The 21,245-nt window shown below is 37.9% G+C and overlaps 2 protein-coding genes across 3 annotated transcripts; one reads left to right on the forward strand and one right to left on the reverse strand.

Moving 5' to 3' along the window:
* The first annotated feature begins 1,727 nt into the window (after nt 1-1,727).
* On the forward strand, nt 1,728-5,753 carry LOC6505734 (alpha-N-acetylgalactosaminidase). The gene is made up of 5 exons (XM_044714188.1): nt 1,728-1,961; nt 2,016-2,193; nt 2,255-2,515; nt 2,571-2,732; nt 5,595-5,753. Exons 1-5 carry the CDS (start codon nt 1,798-1,800, stop codon nt 5,751-5,753), a joined length of 924 nt encoding a protein of 307 aa, XP_044570123.1. The 5' UTR covers nt 1,728-1,797.
* A 14,278-nt stretch (nt 5,754-20,031) lies between these two features.
* LOC6505782 (integumentary mucin C.1) lies at nt 20,032-20,953 on the reverse strand. 2 transcript variants are annotated; one of them, XM_014905301.3, is made up of 3 exons: nt 20,774-20,951; nt 20,487-20,713; nt 20,261-20,416 (listed from the first exon to the last, which is right to left on the reverse strand). In XM_014905301.3, exons 1-3 carry the CDS (start codon nt 20,871-20,873, stop codon nt 20,345-20,347), a joined length of 399 nt encoding a protein of 132 aa, XP_014760787.1. In that variant the 5' UTR covers nt 20,874-20,951; the 3' UTR covers nt 20,261-20,344. The 2 variants fall into 2 exon arrangements, with proteins under 2 accessions (XP_001964363.1, XP_014760787.1); XM_001964327.4 differs by having other exon boundaries at nt 20,032-20,713; nt 20,774-20,953.
* Nucleotides 20,954-21,245: the final 292 nt, after the last annotated feature.

Genomic DNA, 21,245 nt, shown 5'->3' on the forward strand with positions numbered 1-21,245 from the left:
AAAAGCAATAAAAAGTTAACGAAAATTTATTTTTACTGTGGGTTTTGTATTTTTCGTTCTTGAGACTACGAGCAACACGGTAAAATCTCTAGTCAAAAGGAATAAAAATAATTAAAAAAATGGTGTTTTTAACTTTAGCAGTCTGGAGGCGTTATTGGGCACTAGAGACATTGGCGTCACTGCACATATCTGTTTCATAATCTTTTTTCCATGTGTCGAATAATATTGTATACCTGTAAATTCTATATTGTAGACCTGTAAATTCTACATATTCATAATCAGTATAACCTCTTGAGTCGATATAAAAACGCTATCTTTAAATCTACCAAAGTTGACTAAATGTTTGTTATTTTTTATTTTCTTTCTTCCTATCCTATAGACGGATCCTATATATAGACATCTAAGGATAATTTTCTAAAGAAAATAAGTAATTCCCTTGAGAAAATCAAGAACATGTGAAGCAAAAAATAACATGAAAATTTTGACGACCCAAGACTATGTATGTGTAGAGGCTAAAAAGGTAATGAAAATGTTTTCAATTTTCAATAAACCAAAAATATGGCTGAGTTCTTGTAATAAAACCTTTTTAAGCATTTAATAAGATTTAATAAGATCAAAATAAAAATGTAGAAGATTAAACATTAAGGAGCATATTCTTCATAATAAACAGGTATTTAAATATTTACAAAAAACATCACTAAATTGTGATAAATTATAATCTTAACAAGAAGAGAAAGCTAAATTCGGGCGAAGCCGAAGTTGATATGCCCTTGCAGTTAGGTAGCAGCTTATATTATATACGATGTATTATATAATATAGCTTTTACAAACTAAGTGTTTGTTATGGAACACTGTATTTAGTCACCGCCAAACGTACTGCCTTCCATCTGATCCAAACAGAATAAATTTGGACTCGTACGCGAAGATCACGTCATCCCAAAGAGAAATTGGGTGAAGAAGAGCAGCTATATTTTCTTTGCTGATAAATGGTTTCTTCCGTGCTTCACGACCATTAAAGATGTGATCGTCCAACAGTCGGTGCACCCTATCAGCACTGCACTTTTTCCCCATTTATTGTGAAGCTTCAGGAGCAATTTTTGGGGCGGATAGCTTCGGGTTCTCATTAATTTTTCTTACTGTACAGCGCTCCTCATGTCCATTGAAAATTTTGTTTGGCACATATCGCCCCTATCTTCAATTCGATTCTCCCCAACAAACTGCTGGATAATGTACTGTAATGTAACAATCTCAGAAATGGCACGCTGATTTGCCATTATTAAAGTGATGCAGGGCGAGTTCTCGCGGCTCAATCTTTGTACGTTGTGCCATTTAAGTATTTCCCCTTAATCTTTTGTAGTTAGAGTGACCAAGCCCGAAGATGCAGAAGGTTTGTTCATACAAAAAATCCAAAAAAAATCTGGCGTTTTGGCTTTAAATGTAATGTTCTTGGTATATAAATGTGCTTCAAGAAGTAAGCTGCGGTCTTGAAAATGACTGTTTATTTTGTTTTCGGTATGGAATTTTTTTGATTATGAAATTAGTTTTCATATAAAATCCTAAATTAAAATATTGTGTTTAATTTTTTGTAATATCTTTTAAAGTATAGCGGCAATAACAACATTAACATTTATTATTCACCAGCACAAAAAAAGCCGCGAGCCACTGTATATAAAATTTTTTTTAATATTTTGCTTTTCACGCTGCTAAATTTAATTAGTTTTGCTCATTCGACACTGACAGTTAGGTGTTATTTCTCTTTATTCCCCACTATACTTTTTATAAAATGTCAATCTCAAGATGCCACTGTCGCTGTTATTTCTTTTCATATGCGATTGCGTCGGAACCCACATTGTAAATGGACTAGAAAACGGACTGGCACGGAAGCCTCCCATGGGCTGGATGCCATTTGAGCGGTTTCGTTGCGTGACGGACTGCTCCCGCTTTCCTAAAGATTGCATAAGGTTGTATGACATTGTGTGTTTGGTGACCCTTTTTTTATTCCACTTATTTGTCAGTGAGAGGCTAATGAGACGCACGGCCAATCTCCTAGTGTCTGAGGGATACGCAGCTGCAGGATATCGTTATTTAATAATTGACGACTGTTGGATGGAAGCTTCTCGTGACAAGGCTACTCATGAACTTCTACCAAGCGAAGATCGGTTCCCGAGTGGAATGAGAGATCTTGGCAATTATGTATGTATGTGCGTTTTCTCGTTTTGGAAATATCGATAAAAATTTCTCAATATTGGCGTAGATTCACAACAAGGGGCTTCTGTTTGGCATTTACCATGATCTTGGTGAAAAAACTTGCATGTTCCATGGTCCAGGCGCCGCCCGTCATTTTAATCTCGATGCCCAAACCTTTGCTAACTGGGGCGTGGACTATGTCAAGATGGACGGATGCTTTGCCAGTGAAATTGAGCTGGACCGAGGATATCCCGAATTTGGCCGTGCTCTGAACAAGACGGGTCGTCCCATGGTTTACTCATGCAGTTGGCCCTTTTACAAAGCGCAGGTGATTGAAAGTTTTTTATGTGTTGGTACATTGGTATTAAAAATCTTGTTTTCAGCCAGACTTCAAATTAATAGCAAAGCATTGTAACCTCTGGCGATTTGCAGATGATATTCAGGACTCGGTGGCTTCTGTGACCAATATTATGAAGCAATACAGCAAAAGTCAAATCGAGCTGACTACCCATGCTGGTCCCGGCCGTTGGAATGACCCCGATATGGTAAAAGTTAATATATTAACATTAAGTTCATTAACATATTCCCAATAGAACTATCATTTACTTTATGCGTTTTTTTGCCACAAATATTGATATATGTACGATTGGGCGCGGCATGTGCGTTCGTCGGTACAACCAATATATTATGTTGGTGTGAATGTATGTAATCATCTCCGAATCTCGGAATCATCTCCGACCCCATAAAGTATATTCTTGATCCGCATTAACAGCCGGATCGAAATAGCCATGTCCGTTTGTCCGTCTATGAACGCGTGGTTTTTGGAAACTGTAAGATATAAGATTTTGCATATAGACTTCTTAATTCCCACGAAGTTTAAATTTTTAAAAATTTTTCCCGCCCCCTACCGCCGCCAAAAATGGCATTGTTCTATAGAATTAGTATGTATATATTTCTATTGCGCCTGTTCAGGAAACTATTTTGAAAAAGTTTGATATACTATACTACTTTGATACCAAACTATTTGTATGGATAATTTATATCTGAAAAACAAAGGTATTCAAATAAAATTTTAGAAGAAAAGTTGACGAAGAAAAGTTGAAGAAAAAAAAGAAGAAAGGCTTAAGACGAGTTATCCTACTTTTGCGGAGGATAAAGTTTGTTTGTTATGGAATAAAAAACTTAAATAATCCCGTAGGGCAGCAGATTGAAAAATTTATAACTTCTCTAAAAATAGGTTAAATAGGTTTAACTGAAATAAGGCTAAACCTTTTTCAAAATAGTTTCATGGTGTTTAGGTGTTTAGTTTAGGTTGTGGTAGTGGGCATGGCAAAAATTTGAAAAAAACTTCATACTTATTCATAGGAGTCGTCGTGCAAAATCTTATAACCCTGCCTCTTATAGTCTCTATGCGATTATACATACAGACGGATATAACTAAATCGACACGGCTATTGTTGCTGCTTAAGAGTTTGTGTACATACACACCTGGCCAAAATAATAAGTACACGCTCATAAGATTTCTTCTATGTCACGTAAATCTTTTTTGATAACGAACCAATTCTAATTTCTTTTAGTTTTCTGGCATAATGTTGATTATAAAAATACTTAACATAAGAATAATTCACGAAATTTGTAGAATTTATGGTCGATTAAACCTAAAAAACATAAAAAAGGGTTGGTCAAAAAAATAAGTACAGCAATTCTTCAAAGCCTCTAACTTAAATATAAAAAACATTTTCTCAATTTTTTTCTTTTTATAGTAATCTTATGCTAATACCCAGTATATCCCCCCATATTTTGTATAACTTTTGTTATCCGTTTCGGCATGCTGGGCATTTAATTTACGGCACGTCTCCAAACAACTCTCGTACCTTGTCTTTGCTGCAATTCTTCTATATTTTGAAATGTGTTTGTGCCAATCCGACGATTAAGCTCTCCCCATAGGTTATCTATTGGGTTTAAGTCTGCAGTTTGACTTGGCCACTTCATAATGTCCACCTTGTTTTCGGTGAACTAAGCTTTGACCAGCTTTGATGTGTGTTTTGGGTCGTTGTCCTGTAGAAAGACCCATCTCAAGGGCATGTCTTCCTCAGCATTATGTCAGACAATATAATTTTATATCCAAATTGGGTCATAGTATCGGTAATCCGTAAATCGGGACGACTCCATGCCAAGAAAAACAGTCGCAAATCATAATGTTTCCGCTTCCGTGTTTAACGGTCTATTTCGAGTACCGGGCGTCGAATTCTATGCCTTTGGGTCGACGAAACAAGTCGTACATTCTTTCTGGAGTCGTTACCAAATAGATTTATTTTTGTTTCGTCGCTCCATAGGACATTATTCCACTTTTGGGAACCCTCTGTTCCAGATCATGCCAAATGATTTTGGGCTAACTGTTTCCTCATCTTTAATTTATTCCCTCGAAGGAGAGTAACTTTTCTGGCTATGTGTCCTTGTAAGCCAGCATTAGTAAGTCTACGACGAACTGATCTAGACGATATTTCATGGTCAATATGAGCAGCAATGGATGAGCAGTAAAAACTTAGGATTCGGGTGTCGGTCGTTTGACAGGATTTCTTCTTCCGACCTCGAGTTTCGAATTGAATGTTGAATTTTAGGGCATTCTGGACCAAACATAATGACTGCCCAAGTCTTTTAGCGATTTCCCGAAGATTTTATCCTTCCTTTTGCAGAATTAAAGCAATTTTTCTTTTTTCTGTTGTACAACTCTTTTTTTTGCCCAACTATAGAATTTTTTTTTCCTGGGATATACTTAAATATGCTAGGAAATAATAAAAACCAACATATCTTAACTCGAATCTAGCTTTAATCCTTTAAAATTTATCAAATACACAGGTGTACTTATTATTTTGACCAGACCAAAATCGCCTACCCAGCAGAAAATTAAGCTTAGTATTGAATTCACGAGGTTCCCATATTTCATTCTTGTTTTAGAAATTGTGTAACATTGTACCTTATCAATATAAATAAAATGGCGGGTGTGCATTGCATAAAAATCGAGTTATATCGAAACAAATAAACACTATATCTGTGTACTTATTATTTTGGCCAGGAGTGTATATACTTTGTGGAGTCTAATCCTCATTTGATTAGTGTAAAATTTATTTAGATCGAGAACACAGAAAATGTTTATCATTTTCGACCCTACAAATTTATAGCACGTAGTACTTAAAGTTGTATATATTATATATGTGTATTTTTGTTCCTGTCTGTTATTGCACAAATCGTTATATCGCAATACGATCTAATAATTATTTATAACTATATATATATAATTATTTATTACTATATATGTAACTTTAATATTTTTAGAGAAACCGGTACTGATGATGAATGTCTTTCCTTTTTTTAGTTTTTTTTTAAGTTGATTTTTTTGTTTATAGCTCGTATTGGGTAATTATCATCTGAGTTACGATGCCAGCCGTTTGCAATTGGCTATATGGGCTGTTATTGCTGCGCCTTTGATTATGACAAACGATTTGGAGAGCGTTCGACCGGAAATTAAGGAACTTCTCCTGAATAGGGACATGGTTGAGGGGTGATTGTAAAGGGGGATTAAGAATGTTTGGGGGGGTTAGGAGATTTTGTGGATGGTGTGGGGGGTGTGGATATAGAGGGGGGGAGGTTGGTTTTTTGGGGGTGTGGGGGGGGGGGAGTGAAAAGGTTATAAATGGGTGATTGGGGGGGTTTGTTAAGGGGGGGGGATTGGGATGGGGGGTTTAAGTGGTGGGGGGAGATGGGGGGAAATGGGGGGAAAGATGTGAGTATTTGGGATGATGTATGAGAAGGGGTAGGTTGTGGAGTTGTGGATGTTTGGGGGGGTGGGTTGTGGGGAGGTTGATTGTGTTGGTGGTTTTTTGTGGTTGGGGGATTTTGAGGGGGTAATGTTGCGGGTTTTTAGGGTTGAATAGTGGGGGGGGGGGGGTGTAGAATTTTGGTGTAAGGGTTTTTTAGGGATGATTAAAGGTGGGGTTGGGGTTAGGGGGTATTGGGTATGGGGGGGAAAGGAGGTTAGTTGTGGATTTGTGGGGATTGTTTGGAGATAATTTGGGAGTGAGTTGTGGTAATTGGGGGGGAGGGGGGTTTTGTTGGTGTTGGGGGGGGGGGGGGTGGGGTGGGTGTTTTTGGGGGGGGGGGGTATGGGGGGATAGAGAAGGGGGGGAGAGGGTGGGGGTGGATTTGGGGTGGAATAATTGTTGAATTATAAGAAGTAAATGTTGGGGGATGTGGAGGGGTTAGGGAATTAGGGGTTTTTTAATGGTTGAAGGGTGTTGAATGGAGAGAGAAGGGAGGGGGGGGGGGGGGTTTAGTTTTGGAGGTGATATAATGTAAAATGGAGTGTGTGGGGGGAAAAGGGGAGTGGTTTGAAGTGTAGGGGGGGGGGGGGGATTTGGGGGTTACATTTTTGATAAATCACATGTATAACATATTAAGTTTGATAGAAAGTTGGTTTTGTGTGTAGGTCGGGATTCCATATTGAGGTTTAATAGTTGTGAGATGTTATAGATTGATTTTTAGTGTTCGTTTATGGTTAAAAAGTCATGTGTAATGTTAATAAAAGATAACCAATGTTAAGTTAACAGTTTTGTGAGAAGGGCTATAAGAAATTTAAATGTAAACTTCACTTTTGCTCAGTTATAATCATTGGCCAAATAGGAGGTAATGTGTAAACCAATAGTAAAGGTTTTACCGTGAATACCAAATGTAATATTATGTTTTCTTTGTGGGTGTATTGATGTTAGCTATTTAAAATAAAACTAACACCTTTTAAAGGAGAACATGAGTTTTCTCATATCTCACCGTTTTAATACGACAATTCGAGAAAACAAGGTACACCAGCATATTTATCTTACCACATACATTTTGCTACATGTGATGTTCATATTGCTGGTAAGCACACAATATTTCAAATTGTAAATTTAAGATAACTCGCCTACCAACCTTTTCCTTTACTCCAAGCTTTGTTGCTTTTCATGTGGCACGTACACGAATAGAATAACAACAGATATGTAAACAGGGAGCAACATGGCCCATCACATTTTAGAAATTGGGGTGAGACTAAAAATGAAAAGGAACAGGACGTGCAACCGTTGTTCATTACGTTTCGTAATTAAGGGGATTTTAATATGCCGCATAATGACATAAAACTAATGCATAATTTTACAACACATCTGAGTAAGCAGGGAGTGTTATCGCAGAGCTTTGCATCTCGGCTTGTCTGGAATGAAACTTGGGGCTTTAGACCCAAAGTAACCTATGCAAACACAACGCAGAAATCCGCTGACTTTTGTCAGCTTGGGTTGCCAAGCGGCCTGTATTTCTTTTTAATGACATATTGTAAAGTATCTTGTTAACATGCGGCAAATTTTAAATTAACTGCGAAACTATACGCGGGGAGCAACCGCGCACACGTCAGCGATACAGAAATGTTTTTTTTATCCAGCTAAAACCAGTTTTTGGCAAAAGGAAACAATGCGGAACTTTCATGTCCTACCTCCGCGCATTCCCCATATTATTAGAGATAAAATTTCCATGTTCTTGATGCTTCAATTTAAAAGAACCCTAAGATTTTTTTATTACACTGTCTTTGAATATTTTGTCTCCTCTAAGTAAAATAAGAGTTTTTCAGCCGTATCCAAGCATATAATCTCTTTCAACATTTGACCCGCTTATTTTGTCTGTACGGATTGAAATTTTCTTAATATAAGTTTAGGGACTGCAATTAATAATTATATTCAATCTTTACCATTTTCCTTTTTGAAGGATAATCTATGCATTTCCACCATAAATTTGTCTGAACAATACGGTTTACAAAAGGTGCGTGCACGGATTCTTCCGCACAAATTGAGTAATGGCCAAAAATTGTTTAGAATCCGACATTCGAAGGCCATCATTAAATCACATTTTAAGCCCTAACCACTCCCCGTATTCACCTGATATGGCACCGTGCGACTTCTTTCTTTTCGAAAAATTCATTTGCCCTTGAAAGGAAAGCGTTATAAATGATGTGAAATTTGGCAGATCGGATTAGGTTTCCCAAAATAAAATCCATAGACAGTTCCATCCATAGTGCCCTCTATACTTTCCACACATTTTCTATTTGGAAAAAAAAATCTTATCCTATATCTGTCATAGAGCCCTCGGAATTGACACAACTTTGCTGTTTTTTAAGTTTAGAAAGATGGGACTTGGTACAGATAACATTTTGGGCATCCGAACCCTCTAACTTAAAAAATACCAAAGTTATGGCATTTCCGATCAATCAGTTATATGGCAGCTATAGGATATAATCGACCGATCCCGGCCGTTCCGACTTATGTACTGCCTGCAAAAAAAGAAGGATGTGTGCAAAGTTTCAACTCGATAGCTCTAAAACTTAGAGACTAGTTTGCGTAGAAACAGACAGACGGACAGACGGACATGCTCATATCGACTCAGGAGGTGATCCTGATCAAGAATATATATACTTTATAGGGTCGGAGATGTCTCCTTCACTGCGTTGCACACTTTTGACCAAAATTATAATACCCTCTGCAAGGGTATAAAAACGTAATCTAAATTTTCCTTTGGCAGTTTGCTAGCATTTGAATACTCGCGTAGATTCGACGCTTGGGAGACGCATGCACCAACTCGGTCACAAAAGCCTCTGAAACATTAAAAAAACTGTAATTTTACACTTTTTTGTACAGCTGAACGATCGGACACAACCATCGGCAACCTTCTGGCCGTCTTAGGTCACGGAGCCTATTCCGCAGATCAGCCCAGAGTCTTCCAACCGCATAGCATAAAAGGAGTCACTTACAATTAAGGCCACTTAAAAGCCTTTCCTTGCCCGTCGTTTCTGTTTCCTCATGGCTTTCTCATTGTAGATTTCTTCTACCCCGAGCTAGGCACATCCGTAAATTTACCGGATGAGTTATGAACACAGATTCGCGCGCTAATACTATTTACATGCAGCTTTTGTCCAAAACATAATTTCCATTAATATTTACGCTATCCGTTTAAATTTAGGTTACAAATGACGCCATCTTTATGATTATTACGTGAAAAATGCTGCCCCAAACAATTTTAAATAGAAAGCAGTAAAATTTCAGTTCCATTCTAGGTGAAATCTCTAACCATATGAGGTATGGAAAGTGGGGGAATGCAGCATAAGGATAGGTGCAGCATAGGTTACAGCAAGGAAGTTCTATTTGCTTTTTATATTTTTTTAATATTTCAAAAGTACTTTTATATCATTGCGGGGTAGATTAACTTTTTCCAGATCTTTGTAAGTCACTCTTTCAATGTATTATTATCTTCGTTATTATGTTGTTATTATTATTTCTCTTGTTGACAGGAAAAATTTTAAAATTTGACTTTTTTAATTTTTTTTTTTAAATCAAAATAAACCAAAATGACATTCAATGGTCATCTTTTAGAATTTTCAAAAATCTTTTAGTTTTTTAAATATATAAGTGTTCAGTTTAGCTCATTATTTTCGCAGGTAAAACAAAATTTCAAAAAAAAAAAAAAACTACTGAAATCGTTTTTTAATAATGATAATGACCATAATGATAATATTATCATTATAATAATGATAATGGAAATAATAATGACCATCAATATTTTTAAGTGACCACCTACCGTTTTAAAATTATTTAAAGTTGAATATAGTTAAATATTTTTCAAAAATTTCAAAATCGACTTTTTGATTTTTTTTCAATATCGAAATAAACGCAATTGACCACAAATGGTCATCTTTTAGAATTTTGAAAAAACTTTTTGTTTTTAAAATATTTAAGTTTTTAGTTTTGGTCATTTTTTGGACAGGTAAAGAAAATTTTCAAAAGAAAAAAAATACTGAATTCGTTTTCCATTAGGGTGATAAACAATGACCATCTTTTAAAATAAAATTTACTTTTCGAGATTCTCCAAGTCTTAAAAATAAAAAAATTAAAAAACCAAAAGATGACCATCATGGTCCATAGCATAAAACATATAAATTTAAAAGACAAATTGATTTTCATAATTGCCCATCCCTTAAAACTTAAAAATGTAACAAAAATTATTTCAAAATGGTAGGTGGTCATTAGAAAATATTGATGGTCATTGTTTATCACACTATTAGAAAACGATTTCAGTAGTTTTTTGAGAAATTTTGTTTTACCTCATTTTCGAATATTTTCCAAACGGGAGGTGGTCATTTCATAATATTGATGGTCATTTGTGGTCATTTGATGGGCAATCGATTGCACCCTTTTTTTCCAAAAAATATCATTTCACCCGACCCAACTTCTCGTAGCTGTTAGATCGGTTAAACTTTCTTAATTTTTAATAATTTCTTCTTAATCAAAATATTATATTTTGATTGATGATTTCATATTTAAAAAGACAGTGTAAATATAAATTGATTTTAAAAAGTTTTAGTTATATAAAAAAACATCTTGACGAGGTAAAATGGTGACCTGCATGTGAAACCCAAAATATCTGATATATATTTTGGTGAAAAAAAATATTATAAAGGTGTACAACATTTTTTTTTTGTTTTTCTTTTTTCTTGCACGTGCCGAATAAAAATAAGAAAATTGATTCGATGATTAAATTCTCATAAGGATCGGTGAATTATATATATAATCCGATATATACATATAATAATATAGGCTGATACTCAACTTCATGGGTATATCAACTTAGGCTCCGCTCGAATTTTGCTTTCTTGTTTTCATTTACAAAGGTTTCGGAATGTGGAACGTTAGTTTAAAATGTTTATTAATAATTTTCCCAAAATTCAATTAAAAATTGTTCAAACAAATAAACTGATGACAGGCTGATCCTTATGAGAGTTTCACTACATAATAAATTAAAAAATGTTGGTAAAGACCAAAGTCCTATCTTCAAAAATTCCAGAGTTGTGGCATTTTGGATCGTTCACCCATGTGGCTGGTAGATATAGTCAACCAATCTTGGCTCGGTCGAAAAATAGGCATGCAAAATAGAAAAGGATTTGTGTAAATTTTAAATTCGATAGCTTTAAAACTGAGAGACTTTTGTGGTTAGAAACAAATAGGCAGACAGACTGATAGACGGACAGTATTAGTTTCGGCTTAGGAGGTGATCCTGAGCAAAAATTAATATAGTTTAAAGGGTCCTTTACTGAGTTGCACACTTTTGACCAAAATTATACATTTTTTTTAGATCGGTAATTAGTTTGTTTAGTTAGTTAGTAATCGACTCGTATTCAAGAGAATTAGGATTAGCAAATTTAAAATTAAAAATTATTTGTTTTTCCCCCCAAATTTCTCCAAAACTGAAAAATTTTTTGGTACAAAATTTTTTATTAAAAAAATCATTTTTAAGTAATATTTCCGATTTGGCTAAATTTCGTTTTTTAGTTATAAATTACGCATTGGTAAGATTTTCATTTCAGAGGTAAAAGGGGGCGTTGCAAAATTTTGAAAAAACAAGAAAGGAAAGCTAACTTCGGGCGGAGCCGAAGTTTATATACCCTTGCAGTTCAGTCGCAGTCCGCTAGGTGGCGCCACGCATCTTATATTATTAGATATATAGCGGATCGTATATAGTCGGCCGATCCTTATGAAAATTGGCAGATCAGATTGTTTTTCCCAAAATAGAATCTGTACCAAATCCCATCTTTCTAACTTAAAAAACACCAAAGTTATGCCAATTTCGATCGTTCTATGACAGCTATAGGATATAGTCGGCCGATCCTTATGAAATTGTACATAAGATATTTTGGTCAAACATAACATGTGTTGAAAGGTCCAACCCTCTAACTTAAAAAACACCAAAGTTATGGCATTTCCGATCAATCAGTTATATGGCAGCTATAGGATATAGTCGACCGATCCCGGCCGTTCCGACTTATATACTGCCTGCAAAGGAAAGAAGGATGTGTGCAAAGTTTCAACTCGATAGCTGTATAATTAGATGTAGATAATAAGTGGAATTTTATGAAGTCTAGTGTAAGTTAGTTTAGGGCGGAGCGGGAGCGCAAGTGAAGCTCTCACTTGCGCTCTCCCATGAATTCGCCCCGCTTCGCCGCACTAGATAAGCTAGGCTTAAGGTTTTGTTAATATGAAATATAACCGAATTTATAACGTCGAAGAGTGCACGCATTTTCGTTTCGTTCGTTTTTTTTCGCAATATAATTTAATTCTACAGCCATCGATTTTTCCTTTCGTTTTTCGCGACGAGATAAAATAATCTCGATAAACATTTTGGCGCCCCCGGGTGGACTGTAGTAAATAATTAAATAATTAATGAAATAATAATAATAATTAAATAATTAAATCGTCCCCATGCACTGCACCTGCATCAATTGTGAAAGGAAAGTGGCCGCAGGATTAAAGGATCCGAAGGCAGAACCCCAGGTATTTGTGCAAAAAATTAAAAGTTGAGATAAGACAAATTAAAATCCGTCTTGTGCTGGAATATTGCACCCTCCTTTCAATTCTTGGCGCATACGTACGTAGAAAAAATAGTAGAGCAAAAATAAATAACAACATATATAAAAATTCTAAAATTTTAATTATAAATATATGTGCTAACCTAAATGTACTGCCTGTGGATAAAATAAAAAAGAGAATATTTATATTATTTGCAATCACTGTCGCCCCCTACCCCTCGTTCTCGAATTTACAAATCTTCCAAATAAATACTAAAGTGCAGCCAAAAATTATTTTAATTATTTCAGATAAAATAAAGGTGCATATATATTTGGTTTACATACATACAAATAGATGCAGCGATAATATTCTCGTTTTCGTTTCCCACCGTTATCCGCTGCTGTATGTATGTATGTATATGCACTTTTTGGCGCGTATAGTTTACCGGTCTGCCAAGTGACGCGCTCCCCTACAATTTGGTCGAGCATATTGGTTTCGGTGTCATTGGCGACCAACTATTTTTTTTGATACTCTGTGCCTCGACTATCAATAATTCGTTATCAATTAATTAATCAATTTAGATTTGGTTAAATTTAATAAATTATTTATTATATTTAAATAAGATTAATTAATTATTTTCGTTTTCGCATTTTCTTGTTGTTGAATTAAATTCAATAAATTTTTAAATAAATTTTAGAAAAATTTAATAAATAAAAATTTAATAAATTTTTAATATTAATATTTTAAAATTAATAACAAATTTTAAATAAATTATTAAATCTTAAATTTGCATTGTTTTCGTTTTTGTATAGAAAAAAAAAAATTTTTTATAATGGAAAGTACTAAACAAAAACTTAATTCCACGACTCTTATTGACTTAAAAAAAAGATTAAATGTCAAAGTTAACTCGAGCTCGACTTCCTAGTTTGGTATTGCCAAAATTCAGTGGAAATTATTCGGATTTCAAAAATTTCATAAGTCTTTTCGAGACATTAGTTGACAAAGATGTGAACATTCCAGTTATCGAGAAATTTAATCATTTAATTTCTTGCCTCTCTGGTGAAGCCTTAGGAACTGTCAAGGCTATCGCTAGTTTAAAAAGAGTTTATGATAACGAATGTCTCATCTTTGCGAACCAAATACGTCAACTGTTCAGCCTTCCGAAAATTTCCCAGCCGTCTGCGTCGTCCTTGAGGGGTCTCATCGACACTGTATCATCAATTTATGGATCACTATTATCCATAGGAGATGATACTAAAATTGCAAACTCAATGATTATTCATTTAGTTTTGAGTAGAGTGGATCCAGTGACCAAGCAAAAATGGGAAGAGTCACTGGATTATGAGGAATTGCCGCTGTGGTCCGATTTCGAAAAAATACTAAATCGTAGATACCAGCATCTGTCCGCTGAAGAGACTGGCAAACCAAAACAAGAAAGAACTGGGTTCGGCAAGCAACTAAATAGAACTTCGTTGGCTTGTTCTTCTACCAACGCCAAACCAGCTTGCAGTTATTGTAACGCGAACAACCATTTTTTGGCCCAGTGTAGTCCGTTCGCTCGCCTTGCTGTAATGCAAAGGTTTGAGTTTGTTAAGTCAGCCTCCCTATGTTTGAATTGTCTGCGAAAAGGTCACACGGTAGCGAATTGTAAATCGACCAGGTGCCAAATCTGTTCAAGATCGCACCATAAACTTCTGCACCGATTTACAGTGACCGAAAATAGCTTAGCATTACCACCACCCACACAAAATCCTCCTCCAGAGTTAACGAATGATGGCCCTTCTACTTCACATGCTTTGCATGCGTCGTCTGTAGAAAGGGTTTTGTTAGCAACGTCGATCGTAAGCGTTCGCACAAAAAATGGTGAGCACATCTTGGCCCGAGCATTACTTGACTCAGGGTCACAAATGAATTTTATTACAGAAGATCTTGCTCAACGCTTACAGATCCGTAGGGAGGAATCGTTCATCAACTTGCTTGGAATTGGTCAAACTAATTCACAAGTTAAGAAAAAGATACACACCGTGGTGAAGTCGAGAGTCAATGGTAGCGAGTTTCCGTTCGACTTTTGGGTTTTGAAAACCATTTCAGGCTATCACCCTGATCAGTCAGTGAACGTAAAAGATTGGACCCTACCAAAGAACTTGCCGTTAGCAGACCCATATTTCTACAAACCTCAGCGGATAGATATGCTAATTGGAGCTGAGTCATTTTTCGAATTGTTGTCCGTTGGCCAAATAAAACAAGGTCCGAACCATCCCATCCTTCAAAAAACTCTCCTTGGGTGGATAGTGTCGGGAAAATATCTGGCAAATTCCTCAACTCCTCCACAGCCAGTCTCTAGTCTGAATTGCCAAGAGGAAGTATTAGAGTCAATAGACAAAAACTTGAAAAAATTCTGGTCGTTGGAAGAAGTTCCTTCTTCTAAAAAGATGTTGTCGCCAGAACAAGAGCTATGTGAGGAACATTATCGGAAGACTACAAGAATACTGCCTTCAGGTCGATTTGAAGTTAAACTTCCATTTAAGTCGGATCCAAGCGTTTTGGGCAATTCATTCGAGATAGCCAAACGCCGATTCCTGTCGCTCGAGAGAAGATTATCTCGAGATCCGAACTTAAAGAAAATGTATTTGGAATTTATGGAAGAATACGAATCCCTAGGCCATATGTCCCCTGCAAGCAATGACGTTCTTGCTTCTCCACACTACGTCATACCCCACCAGTGTGTCTTGCGGCCGCAAAGTACAACGACCAAACTTAGAGTCGTTTTCGATGCGTCCTGCAAGACATCCACACAAAAGTGTTTAAATGAGTTGTTGATGGTGGGTCCAACAATTCAGGAAGAGCTTTACTCAACTCTTCTTAGATTTCGGCTAAACAAATTCGCTCTGGTAGCCGACATAAAAAAGATGTACCGTCAAGTGATGGTAAATGAAGCAGATCGACGATACCAGTTGATAGTGTGGAGAAAAGACCCGTCTGAGTCCTTGAAATTGTGCAAGCTCAACACCGTTACGTATGGCACTGCACCAGCCCCATTCCTGGCCATAAGGTGTTTGAAGAGGTTGAGTGAATCCGCGAAAAATACATTCCCTCGAGCTGCTAAAGTTATTGGGTCTGACTTATACGTCGACGACATGTTAACGGGTGCTGGTTGCGTGGAGGAGCTAAAGACAATTAAGTCTGAAGTAACTCAGGTTCTTCAAAACGCTGGGTTTGAATTGAGCAAGTGGTTTTCAAACTCGCCTGAAGTTACTGCATCCGAGAGCACGGTTAAGCCAATAACACTTTCGGACTCAGAGCTGACAAAAACATTAGGAATCGTTTGGGTTCCTAAAGATGATGTATTTAAATTCGAAATTGATATGTCAGTCATGGGTCAAAGGGCGACTAAGCGGAATATTCTTTCGGTGACGTCAAAGCTTTTCGACCCTCTTGGCTTATTAAGCCCGATCCTTATTAAAGGAAAGATCCTGTTACAGGAACTTTGGCTCAATAAGCTAGATTGGGATGAGTCCATTCCACTGCACTTGGAAACCGCATGGAACAAGATTCAGCTTGCCTTGTCACAGTTAGAAGAGATCTCAATACCGAGATTTGTGATGAGTGAGCCAATGTCACCAATTGAAATTCATGCCTTTTCTGACGCATCGATGAGAGCCTATGGAGCCTGCGTCTATATCCGTTGCAAATCTGCAGAAGGTAGTAAAGTCTCATTGTTGACAGCAAAGTCGAAAGTAGCGCCGCTCAAGACAAAGACGCTCCCCCGTCTTGAGTTATGTGCCGCTCACCTTCTCGCGGACCTCTGTCGCAAAATAAAACCTCTTATCAAAGCACCGATCGAACGAAGTGTATATTGGTCAGATTCGGAAGGTTGTCTTCATTGGATTCGTTCCCATCCATCGTCGTTGTCAACGTTCGTATCAAATAGAGTTGCTGAGATTCAAGAGTGGTCAGAGGATAGCACGTGGCGGCATGTACCAACTAAACAGAACCCGGCAGATATTGTGTCAAGAGGTGGAGACGTAAAGGAAACGATAGAATCAATTTGGTTCACAGGTCCATCGTTTTTAACGGAGCCGGAAGATAAGTGGCCAACGAGCCCTCGGTTTGATCCGTCACCAGAGATTTTGCAGATGGAAGCAAAGAAGAGTGCGGTCGGACTGACTGCAATGGTCTCTACCTCATATTTGTTGGAAGTGATAGAAGGATTTTCCTCTCACTTAAAACTGCTGCGAGTGTTCGTTTACAAGGTCCGCTTTATAAAGAAGTGTAAAAAATTAGTAGTTACTTCTGATAATGTACCTTCACCTGTCGAATATCAAGAAGCTTTTAATAAAATTGTCCAGATAGTCCAAGAGCACGAGTTTTAAGAGGAAATTAAAAATATTCGAAGAAATCTTGTTGTTAGCCCAAGCCTACAGAAGCTAAGTCCGTTTGTCCATGAAACCTCTCAGGCTGGGCTTACCTTTTCGTTATTGCGGGTCGGGGGGCGACTAATTAATGCTCCTATTTCGTACGATGCCAAGTTTCCAGTATTGTTGACGAAGCGCTCTCAATTTGTTTAGAGCTACGTCCGATACTTGCACGAGTCGAATTTTCATGTGGGTCCACGAGCACTAGTGAGTCTCTTGCGACAGCGCGTTTGGATAGTAAACGCGCAGGAAGTCTGCAGTCAGATAGTGCGGTCATGCATACGATGTTTTAAATGCAAGCCTCATCTGATGACTCAAATCATGGGAGATTTACCCCTAGATCGAGTTCGTGCTCTCCGCCCATTTTCCATATGTGGCGTGGATTTCTGTGGCCCTATTGAGACGACCTTGAAAATTCGTGGTAGGCCACCATACAAGTCCTACATTGCCCTGTTTGTTTGTTTTTCGTCTAAAGCAGTACATTTAGAAGTAGTTTCCGATCTGTCAACTGATTCCTTTCTATTGGCTTTTCAAAGGTTTGTTGGGCGCCGAGGATGTCCGCAGACCGTGCACTGCGACAACGCGACGAACTTCGTCGGAGCGAGTCGCCACTTCGCGGCACTGCGGCACCAGATCGAGAGCGAAGCGGACGAGCTGCGGCAATACGCATCAAAGAAAGGATGCGTATTTGCGTTCATACCGCCGCGGGCTCCGCACATGGGCGGACTATGGAAGGCAGGTGTGAAGTCTGCAAAGAACCTACTCCTACGAGCGGTGGGCAGCGCGAAGTTTACCGCAGAGGAGCTGCAGACCGTCCTCGTTGGAGTCGAGGCCGTCCTGAACTCGAGGCCCCTGGGCGCCCTCAGTCAGGACCCAAGCGACGGCGAGGCGCTGACTCCCGGGCACCTGTTGACAGGCGGGCCGCTCATCGCCCCACCAGCACCGCGGACCCCGGACCAGCAGGGTCTAACGTGCTTGCGGCGATGGCGGCTTGTCTCGTCAATCAAGCAAATGTTTTGGCAGCGTTGGTCCCGGGAGTACGTCTTGGGCCTACAGGCGCGGTCGCAGTGGCAGCGGGAGCAGGAGGACGCCAGGAAGGGCGATCTGGTCCTGATCGCCGAGGACGACCAGCCGCCCCAGCAGTGGATCACCGCCAGGGTCGTCGAGACTCACGCCGGCGCGGACGGAAGGGTCAGGGTCGCCGACGTCAGGACGAGTAGAGGAGCATTGCCAATAGGCTGCCAATGCCGGGGGCCGGTGTATAATTAGATGTAGATAATAAGTGGAATTTTATGAAGTCTAGTGTAAGTTAGTTTAGGGCGGAGCGGGAGCGCAAGTGAAGCTCTCACTTGCGCTCTCCCATGAATTCGCCCCGCTTCGCCGCACTAGATAAGCTAGGCTTAAGGTTTTGTTAATATGAAATATAACCGAATTTATAACGTCGAAGAGTGCACGCATTTTCGTTTCGTTCGTTTTTTTTCGCAATATAATTTAATTCTACAGCCACCGATTTTTCCTTTCGTTTTTCGCGACGAGATAAAATAATCTCGATAAACAATAGCTTTAAAACTGAGAGACTAGTTTGCGTAGAAACAGACAGACGGACAGACGGACATGCTCATATCGACTCAGGAGGTGATCCTGATCAAGAATATATATACTTTATAGGGTCGGAGATGTCTCCTTCACTGCGTTGCACACTTTTGACCAAAATTATAATACCCTCTGCAAGGGTATAAAAATTGGATATGGTTGGGTATCATGGGAGACTAAGTGTCGAATCGGATAACTCTATCTCAAAACAAGAAAGGAAAGCTAACTCACCAAGAGAATTTCACCATCGAATCAATTTTCTAATAAAAATGTTGGAAATAGCCCCAAGCATCTTTAAAACTAGAAAGGTTGTGCCATTTCCGATCGTTGAGTTAAATGGCAGCCATAGGATATAATCGGCCGATCCCGGTCGTTCTGACTTATATACTGTCTGCAAACATGGATGTGTTATGAAATGATGAAATTTGGCAGATCGGATTACTTTACAATGGAGTCGCATCTTTCTAACTTAAAAAATACCAGAGTTTTGCCAACTTCGATCGTTCTATGACAGCAATAGGATATAGTCAGCCGATCTTTATAATATTTTGTTCATAAGATATTTTGGGCAAATATGACATGCGTGGAGAGTCCCAACTCTTTAACTTAAAAAGCACCAAAGTTATGGAATTTTTAATCAGTTATATGGCAGCTATAGTCGATCGATTCCGGTCGTTCCAAACTTTAGAATCTATTTTTGAAAAAAAGTGCTGGTGCTATTTTTTGTTGTTGTCAATTTTTCGAGTTTTTATTGAAATACATTTTTTGGTAAAGCTTTAAAATTGTTTCATTTGTAGTTTTTATAAAAACTTATAATTCTTGGGTTGAATTCAATAATTCTTTACAGTTAAAACTATGAGCATTTAAGAATATTTTTAAACACTTAAAGTTAACATTTTAAACATTGCTTGTATTCGTGGTGCTATGAATTTTCGCAACTGTATATGAATAAATTTAATTATCAAATTTTAAACACAGAGGTTTTTCTACTCCATTTCTATTGACCTTCTAACCATTTGCCTACACTACATGTGTTTTTGTGAAATTTTTTTGTTGAAAACATAGATAATACATACAAATTTACACAAAAGTCTAAATCAAGAACCAAATAAGCAGTCAGCATTTATTCACTTGTCTGGCTCATCAATTCAGAAACCAGTTTCTATGTTAATCATTCATCACCAAAAGGTTGAAAACTAGACGACACAAAGCAAACTATTGTTATTATCAGCAATGTGCGACTAACTTCCGTGTAAAATAAAATTGAAAGAGAATTTTAATGAAGCCGAACACTTAATGCATTTTATTGGAGTTTAAATCTTCGATACGAAAGTTACATTTTGGTAAATTTTTAATTTTCGTTAAACCACGAAATGGTTACTCATCAAAATGATTTTTAAATCACCAATGAACACAAAAACGAATATGATGAAATTATAAATTTATTTGTAAGATAAACTGTGCCGAAAGTTTAACCCAAACGCGGACATGATACCTTTTTTTTTTTTATTAGTAAAAGATTTTTATATGATAAATCATATTAGCTGGCGAGGGATTATAACATGATCTGTCTAGCGGCATATGAGGTTATGTGTTCGATTTAGGCATGCGATGCTGGCAAGTAATAGGTGTCCACAGTGGGTCTCGTTACTATTGTGGGCGTGGGTGTCTGATACGAATATCCAGAAGTAGCTTCCGTTGTGGTGCTTTCCTCTGGCTGTGAACTCGTGCTACTTGTCACTGGCGTCGACGTTGTGGGGACTGGAGGTTCGGGATGTATGGTGGGCTTCGGCGTTTTAGTACTGCCTTCTGTAGTGGTGGTGTATAAATTGTGAGTAGTGGTGGAAGAGCTATCATCCGGAGTAAAATCAGTGTTTACTTCTGTGGTGTGATGCGTTATATCCGTGGGCTTCTCCGTGGTTGTGGTGGTGGAAAAAGAAATTGATTTGCTGAAGCCAAATCCATAGCTCCCACCAGACGACTTGCTCTGCAGTAAGCTATTCCAAAGCTGGATCTTGGTGGAGATTAAACTGGAGATGAACTGTGTGTTAATGGGCGCTGTTGTGGCAGAACTTTGATAGCTGGTAGCGAAGTTGCTTCCATGGCCTGGGAAATCATAGGGAAATATAACATTCCGGCCGTATTGTGTCTCCATTTAAACCTTACCTAAGTTGGGCGCAAAAACTTTGATGAAAATCGGCTTTGCGTCTGCCAAGTTACCTGTGCTCCAGGCTAGAAGAACCAAAATGAAAATAGTTCTGACCATGCTGACATTCAAGTTTTGACTAGTTGCCGCATAGCGACGTTCACTTTTATACCCCCACGTCGGAAGAAGTCTCAGCTATTTCTGTTGTCACTCGGTGCCTATTTCGACGTATGAAATATCAAAAACTCGCTCTGGCGGGTGAATTCAAGTGGTAGTCAAATAGCGCCTCGGCACCCTTGTATAAGGCCACCAGTCTCTTTAAGTGGTAAGTGATAAGTAAGCAACAGAATCTCATAAATTATTGTCAAAGCTTTAAGCTTTTTATCTCCAATACAGATCGGAGAGTGAGCACAGTCGGCCGATGCATTGATGCTGACCAACAACACCATTGATACCGTATTAGTTTTTTATATCATTATTATACTATTTGAT

The sequence above is a fragment of the Drosophila ananassae genome, chromosome 2L (assembly GCF_017639315.1).
Source record: "Drosophila ananassae strain 14024-0371.13 chromosome 2L, ASM1763931v2, whole genome shotgun sequence".
NCBI lineage: Eukaryota > Metazoa > Arthropoda > Insecta > Diptera > Drosophilidae > Drosophila > Drosophila ananassae.